The 8721-nt window shown below is 38.3% G+C and overlaps 1 protein-coding gene across 1 annotated transcript; it reads right to left on the bottom strand.

Annotated features, from left to right (window-relative positions):
* Nucleotides 1-3772: 3772 nt before the first annotated feature.
* Nucleotides 3773-4738, bottom strand: LOC107540500 (olfactory receptor 56B4-like). Its single transcript, XM_016217271.2, has one exon. It carries the CDS (start codon nucleotides 4736-4738, stop codon nucleotides 3773-3775), a length of 966 nt encoding a protein of 321 aa, XP_016072757.1.
* Between the last annotated feature and the right edge of the window lie 3983 nt (nucleotides 4739-8721).

Genomic DNA, 8721 nt, shown 5'->3' with positions numbered 1-8721 from the left:
TTCACCAAGGAGACTATGTGTGAAATATATAGATTTCCCGAGCTGAGAGGGTTTTTCCTTCTCTTCCCCATTCTCTTCCCACTTCTTCATCCTATTTCTCCTCCATTTCTCTTTTTTTCCTCTCTTCTGGCTCTTTCTCTGCCCCCTTCTCCTATTCTTTGTTTTCCTCTTCTCTTCTTGTATTCCTCCCCCACAACCCACAAATAACAACTAAGTGTTCATGCCTCCGATAGGAACATTTGGTATCCTCAGTAGACCAGATGTACTCCAGAAACACAGGGAGATGAATAGCACATAAAGTAAGTTATGCACAAATGGGTAAAAATAATTTTATATTCAATATCTGAAGGGGTTCCAGTTTTTATCCCCAAATGTGCATTTATTATTTATATAGATTCAAGTAGCTCTCCACCTGCTTCTAACAGTGGAAGGTGTTTTTGAAAAATAGCCATGCGTGCATGCCATTTAGCCACCTGGAAAAGTCCGGTTATTTCTTCAAATTTCAGTTCAAGAATTACCTTCCCTGAGAAGTGCTTCCTAATTTTTTCTAGCCAATCCAAGACTCCTATCTTTGTATGTCTATTGCATCTTGTACAAATCTCCAAATATATGTAATGAATTATAATGGGTTGTTTATTTATTTGTATCCCCAGTGGACTATAAACTCTTTGAAACCCGAATAGTGTGTGTCATTCATATTTGTACTCTTAGTGTATTACAAAATACCTGGTACATAACAAACGTTTGAGAAGTGAATGAGAGCACAATTACCTCCCTGAAGTTAGAACATGCGTCTCTATCATGCACTGAAGTGATAATGCCAGAAGGGGAAGAGAATAAGCAAGGAATAGAGAATTTGTTTGAAGAAATAATGGCAGAAAACTTCCCTAACTTGGTGAAGGAAAAAGTCACAAAAGTTCAGGAGGCACAGACAGTCCCAGGTAAGAAAAATCCAAAGAGGCCCGTGCCCACACATCATAATTAAAGTGCCATGAATTCAAGACAAAGAGAGAATCTTAAAGGCAACTAGAGAAAAGCAATCTGTTACCTACAAAAGAACTCCCATAAGGCTATCAGATGAATTCTCATCAGCAACTCTACAGGCCAGAAGGGAATGGTATGAAGTATTCAAGGTAATGCAAAACAAGGATCTGAACCAAGACTACTCTATCCGGTACTCAGTTTCCTGGACCACTTAGGACATGTGAAGAGTCTGGTGTCTGTTCTTCCTGAACGTATGTACAACCTTCCTGTCAGCCAGCCATCTGTGGAGAGATTATTAACCCCTCTATGCTTATCTCATCTGTAATATCTCCCTGAAAACCTCTAGTTAGTCTACAGTCTTCTACTCGCACTGACCAATACTATAGCCTCTGGTTAGGATGGCTGCAGGACTTTCCCACCTGGCACTGGGTATGGCTTTTCCACTCTTCCTTCCAAATGAAGAGTCCCTTCTGGCAGTGAAGCTATTGGTTTTACACCCAGTATTTCCCCGGTAAAACTATCACACTGACCAAACTGCAGCTGGAGGAGGTTGTATGGGAGCAGCCTCAGGCAAGGATGACAGAATACTATGCATCCTACCTGAAGTTTAGTAGCTGTTCATGAAAAAATGCCTCTCAATTTGTGGTTTTCCACTGGTTCATTTCTAGAGCCACGAAATGAGTATTTCTGATCATTTTCCTAATTTTACAATTGTTTCCTGTGCAAAGGATTTATGACCTCCTCACACTGCCATATCATATTGTATTGCCTAAATTTTTTTTTTGAGGGAGGATGAGTTCATTTCTTCAACATTATGTTTGGTCAAGCATGCTCCATACTTGGGCTCCCAAGTTCATAGCCCTTTGGCTTGGAGTTAGATGCTTAGTTACTCTTCCCAGAGTATTCCCATAGAGTCAGAGGTGTGCCATCCTTAGCCATATGGAGGCCCGGAAGCAATTTACTCCCTGTAGGGTTTCCAGATAAAATATAGGACATCAAGTTAAGTTTGAATTTCAGATAAACAAGGAATACTTTGTAGTATGAGTAGGTACCAAATATTGCATGACACGTAATTTTACTAAAAAATTATTTGCTATTTATGTGAAATTAAAATTTAACTGACATCTTGTATTTTTATTTGCTAATCTGGCAACTCTTCCTGTCCTTCTTTGCCATTGGGCCCAGGACGTTAGTCCTACTTCCTCCCAATGTGTGCGCATACACACACACACACACACACACACACACACTTTACTTATGGTGAGATTTTCCTTTAAGGGATCTTCTATGATCTTTGATGTAGATAAACCTATACTCTGTTGGGGTCACTTTCATCTACTCATCAGGGGAGGTCATATTATATTAAACTCCAAAACAAAGAGATTATGGGGCAGGTGATTTCATTACCTTTCTTCCAGGAGCCTCCTTGGCTCCAATACAAATTAGCTCCATATATAATGAGAGAGGTCAGCCTTTATCAAGCCACAAAGTAATTTATGTTACATTTATTTATGACATTCTTGTCATACACAATTAATTTTTACTATGCTAATTATCTAGACAAAACAAAATATGCTGTCTTCACTGTTAAACAAGCCTCTGGCAATATTTAAAAAAAACACACAACTTGAAACTATTATGATATTTAATGTCAACTGTAATTGAAAAATTAACTTAACTTACATACTATATATTTAACATTTTAAAGCATACAACTCAATGGTTTTTAGTACATTTATAGAGTTGTGCAACTATTACCATGATGTAATTCCAGAATATTTCCATTGCCATAAAAATAAACTGTTACCCGTTAGCAGTCATTATCATCCCCCCATGCCCAACATCCCCAGCCCCTGACAAACACTAGTCTACTTTCTGTTTCTATAGACTTGTCTTTTGTGCACACTTGATATAAATCAATTATACATGACCTTTTTTGTCTGGCTTTTTTCACTTAACATAATGTTTTTAAGGTTCATCCATGTGTCAGTACTTATAGCATGTATCAGTACTTCATTCCATTTTACTGCTGAATAATATTCCAGTATATGGATCTACCTCATTTTATTTATCCATTCATCAGCTGATGGATGTTTGAGGTATTTCCATGCTTGAAACTTTTATTTTTTTATTTTTATTTTTTTAATTTTAATTTTTATTTTTATTTAAAATATTACAAATGTCCCTTTATCTCCCCAATGACCCATTCCACCCCATCCCAACCCCCTTCCCAGTCCCCCTCTCCACCATTGTCCGTGTCCTTGGGTTGAGCATATATGCATATAAATTCTTTGGTTACTCTCTCCCCCTCCACCCACCCGCCCTCCTCCCTCCCTCTGACATTCATCAGTCTGATCTATGCTTCCATGTCATTGAATCTATTCTGTTCATCAGTTTATTAAGTTCTTTAGATTCCACATATAAGTGAGATCATGTGATGTTTGTCTTTCTCTGCCTGGCTTATTTCACTTAGTGTAATTTTCTCCAGGTCCATCCATACTGTCCCAAAGGGTACAAGAACCTTCTTCTTTACACATGCTTGAAACTTTTAAATGTCTATTGCTCCCATTAAAAACAATGTACATAATTCCACTTAGGCTGGAACTACCTCTCATTTATTTTCATTTACAATATTTTTATTTCTAGAGAATGTGAATGCTTTTTTATGTGTTAGCTAATACATTTTATTTCCTAATGAAAGAGGGAAACCAAATCCCAACCGGGGTCTGCTGGGTTTCAAAACCAGTGCTCTTTTACAGTATCACATATTCCATGCTTTGAGTTTGTGTCACTTCTGGGACACGTTCCCATCTAACCTAAACACCCTCTGGAAGCCCACTCTGAGCTCCTGGGCCCTAAGAGCATATACCATGGGGTTAAGGGCTGGGGGGATGACAATATTAAGCACATTAAGAAGAACAGGGAAGATGGGAACTGCTTTTTCTGCCAGGTGGGCTATAGACACTACAACAATGGTTATGTAGAAGAAGAAGATGATGATGAGATGGGAACTGCAGGTGCTCAGAGCTTTGACTATGGCCTCAGCAGAGTTCAGCCTCATCACAGAGTGAAAGATCAGAACATAGGAAATAAGGACCAGAGTCATGTCACTTCCACCAATGACCCAAGCCAAAGCCAACTGATAAAACTTATTAATGGTGGTGTCATCACAGGCCAAGCCAGTGACTGCTGGGTTAGAACACAGGCAGTGGTCAATTTCATTCTTGGAGCAGTAGTGTCTCTGGGCAGCCAGTACTGGCACTGGGACGGTCAACAGGACATTCCTAAACACCATGAATACTACGGCTTTGACCACAAAAGCTTTAGTAACTATGGAGGAGTATTGAAGTGGGTGGCAGATGGCTACATATCTATCCACAGCCATACAAAGAAAGATACCAGACTCCATGCTAACAAAACAGTGAATAGCATAGATTTGAGCAAAGCACTCAGGGAGGCTGATGGCCTTGGCATCCAACCAGAAGATGGCCAGAATCTTGGGCATGATGGTGGTAGCCAAGCCAATGTCCACTATAGCCAGGATACTAAGGAATTGGTACATGGGTTGGTGTAGGTTAAGCTCATGGTGAATGGTGATCACGATGAGGAGATTGGCACCAAGAGCTAAGAGGTAGAGCAGAGCCAGGGGCAGGGAGAGCCAGTGCTGCCACTCGTGAATGCCTGGGAGTCCCATCAGGATGAACCTAGACACATGAAGTCTTGAGCTATTGGTTATACTCTGGGAGATATCCATATCTTGGGGTATCTTAATCCTTAGTGCCTGTCTGTAGATAAAGGGAAACAAGAAGGAAGCTTGGTTAAGTATTCAGCTGAGATTCATATTTAATGTAAAGATATAAGATCGACTCATAGTCCCTTTGATCATGATATTCCCCCATGTCCCTTTTGTCTGGAAAATGATCCAAAAAGAGCACTAAGCCAAAAGAAGCCTTAAAAGGAAGATTATGGCAGAAACAAAGAGAGTCAGAGAGGAGTTGTTTACTGGCTTCATGTCACTCAATGGTGTTTTCTTACATGGAGAGAGGGGACTTGATACAAGCAGGAGACACGTTCAATCATCGTGAACAGTCTGATTTCTCAGGAGGTAAATCCTAAGGGCAGAATAGATATATTCCTTTTTGGAGGTCTTCCAGAGAAGATCGGAAGTCAGATCAGAAGTCATGATAATGGCTTTGTTTTGTATAGGGCCTCAATGTTTTCCCAAAAAACACCTTTGAAAACCTTTTTCAAATTTGAGGAAATTGAGATTCACAGAAGTTAAATGGCTTATCTGAGGTTAGAGTTTTAAGTGACGAAAGAGCTGGAGCTAAAATCTTAGTATTCTGTGTTTAGTTACTGTGTATTTTCTGTTAAACTATTGCTGATGGCTTAATACAAATGGCTCTTTTAAGGGGTAAGCTTTCCCCCCTTTTTGATGACAAAAGTTAAATTGAAAACATATTAAAATCTATATTTTTCAGTTTATTGATTTTTCACCTCTGGATTTTAGTAAGACTTCCCTAAGGGAATTATTTAAAATACATAATACTGTATTTTTAAAAAGAAATTTTAACATGTACTAGATTTAATTACCATAGAGATTTTGATATTTACATATTTAGATATTTATACTTGGGTGAAATCAATGTTCACCATATATCTTTTCATGATAGTACCTCCCCATTTGTGAAGTTTTTATTTTGATTCAGATCTTGCATGGCTGTAGAACATGTTTGAGTTATCTTATCAGAAAGAGCAAATGGGCAATATATCATGAATGAATTAGAAAATTGTCTTCAACTCAAAATCTTAATTAATATTCATTTTTCATTACTTTTAAAAAACTTAATGGTTATTTCCAAAGAGGTAACTAATTGTATCTTTGTTCTATAGAGGAGAGAATATATTTGTATTTTTAAAAAATAGTAAAACAATAGTTTTAGTTTCTTTTTCTATTGACTGCTGATGCTTCCTGTTGTATACAGTAAGTTCTTCTATGCACTGGGTCTAATTTATTGTTTCGTTTTCTGTCTGTGCATTGTGATGAGAGTACCATAGTGAGTAAAACACTTCTAGATTTATGAGATTTAACACACATTAGATCTTTTTTCCACTTATTATTTTACATTTAAGTTTTTAAAGCTTTTGCTAATGTTTAGACTGCAAGGATCATCTTAAATTATTTTGTGAATTTCCAAAATTTCTAAATTTAATTGGGATCCTATGAAATATAAAAATTAATTTATAAAAATTACATAAAAATATTTTTCTTTTTATTCAGCAAATCGGTGCATCTCTTCCATTTCTTAAATTTTCTTTTACATCTGTCACTAAAGAACATTATATGTCTCAACATTTCACATTTTTTTTTTTTTTTTTTACTACATTTAAAGTTTTTTGAGTGGAGTATTTTTCTAGAGTACAATTTCTAATTAATTGTTGCTAGTACCTAGGAAATCTGCTGATTTCTGTTATTTTGCTTTGGATTCACTTTATTATTTTATTGTCAGTTATAATAATTTTTTAGTTCATTTATCTCTCTGATTTTTTAAAACATAAAAATGTCAATTTGGATCTCTCTTTTCCAAATATTATAACTCTTATGTATATTTTTATGTTGTATTTTAATCAGAAAAATGTAAAACAGTAATGATAGTAACCCATCTAATTTCTCTGTTGGTTGATTTAATAAAAATCTATTAAGTTTTACATGGAGAATGTTGTTGGCTTTGTGTTTTACAAAACAAGTTAACACTGTATTTTATATACTACAAGAGTTCCAAATCATGAAAGAACTGAGCTTCATGATTCATAAAATCCTCTTATTCTGGGAATCTTTGCTTCATAATTTAGCATGTGAGAAACATTTAGTTTGGTCATTTACTCACCAAATTTTACTGAGAGCCTCCTGTGTGCCTGATACTGTGAGAGGCAAGAGGGTTTCTTTGCACATTCCTCTGGCTGGAGAGCCCCATCTTCTCTAGCATGGCCAAGGCAGAGCTCAGCCTCATCTCTTCGGTCTCGTTCCCAGATACAGCTCTTAACCCTTGCACAGGTGAAGAGCCTGATGGAAAGTGAAGAAAGGCAAGCTGAGAGACCAAGGATAGCGAGCCAGATTCATAGACTGGACAGGGTTCGAGGGAGGTGGACGGCCTCCACGGATTCTCTCGTGTCCATGATGTTGGCTGGTTTACTTACTACTGTGGGAGGAGTCATGAGGCTGGTGCTTCCTTCGGGGATGCTTCTTCTCTTCTGGCTGTTGCTATCTATGCTAGGCCTTTGGCTAAGAGCATATCCATCCCTTTCTCTACACCTCCTGGGTTTTTATTTATAAACCATATCCGTGAAATGACCTGGTCGAGGTCTGACCCTCCCTGGGCCCATCCCATGTCACTCCTCTCTCATCCAACTACCTCTAAGGCAGGTTGTTATCTCACTCCAGCAGGAAAGGTCCCCAGTGACTTTGGAGGTTTGTCTTAGTCGCTTCTGGGAACACTCCTATTCAAACCTAGTCCCAGGGGGCAGGCTCACCAGACAGACAGCTCTGCCAGGTTGAAACATTGGATGAAGGTGTGTTCTCCCTTCTGACTAAGCTTGGTTTCCTCCCCACTCACTCTAGCAAGTACAGTCAGTTCTGTTACAATGTGAAACATGAGTTCTTAAAAGTTGCTGTGCTATGCAACATCCCACACGAAAAACCATAGGATTTATGGAAAAATGGAGTTAGTCAGTGACACAGCTTGGTCAGTGATACATAAAAAGGTAGAAAACTAGTATAAACAGTAGCAGAGTTTTACAATTTTAAATGGTTAAAAAACACTACTACTACAAACAAATACTGTAATACATATAACATTTTACTTTGAAGAAGATATGCGGTTTAGCTGTGGAACCACAGAGGGGTTGCAGCTTGTAAGTTATTGTGAAGTGGTAGAAGGACCTTTATCTGAAATTAGAAAGTTGTGAAGTGAAGGAAGGTAGCTGATCAGTACTTGGAGTTATGTGTGTGTGTGTGTGTGTGTGTGTATTGTGTATTCCTATGCAACCTGTTTTTTTTCTTCTTTTTTTCCTTTTTTTAAATTTATCTTTATTGTTGAGAGTATTACAGGTATCCCTTTTTCCCCCTCAATTGATCCCCTCCACTTCCCTCCCACCCCCTTCCCAGGCCTTCACCCCATTATTAACTGTGTCCATGGGTTATGCATATAACTTCTTTGGTTAATCTCTTCCCACCCTCCACCCCCCTTCCCTCTTTCCTCTGAAATATGACCGTCTGTTACATGCGTCAGTGTCTCTGGATCTATTTAGTTCGTCAGATTCTTTTGTTCATTAGCTTCTTCTTAAAGAAGACCCTTCAACTTTTCCTGTAGTGCTGGTCTGGTGGTGATGAACTCCTTTAGCTTTTCCTTGTCTGTGAAGCTCTTTATCTGACCTTCAGTTCTAAATGATAGCTTTGCTGGGTAGAGCAGTCTTGGTTGTAGTTCCATGTTTTTCATCACTTTGAATATTTCTTGCCACTCCCTTCTGGCCTGCAAAGTTTCTGTTGAGCAATCAGCTGACAGTTGTATGGGTGCTCCCTTGTAGGTAACTGCTTTTCTCTTGCTGCTTTTAAGATTCTCTCTTTGTCTTTAACCTTTGGCATTTTAATTATGCTGTGTCTTGCTGTGGGCCTCTTTGGGTTCCTCTTGTTTGGGACCCTCTGTGCTTCCTGGACTTGGAAGTCTATTTCTTTCCCCA

Source organism: Miniopterus natalensis, chromosome 11 (genome assembly GCF_054644295.1).
Source record: "Miniopterus natalensis isolate mMinNat1 chromosome 11, mMinNat1.hap1, whole genome shotgun sequence".
Classification (NCBI taxonomy): domain Eukaryota; kingdom Metazoa; phylum Chordata; class Mammalia; order Chiroptera; family Miniopteridae; genus Miniopterus; species Miniopterus natalensis.
Note: the sequence above shows the minus strand (reverse complement) of the source record. Positions and strands in the feature narration are given on the sequence as shown.

Bases quoted from the DNA above. Each gene is read 5' to 3' on its own strand.
- LOC107540500 (XM_016217271.2), bottom strand. From the start codon at position 4,738: ATGGATATCTCCCAGAGTATAACCAATAGCTCAAGACTTCATGTGTCT.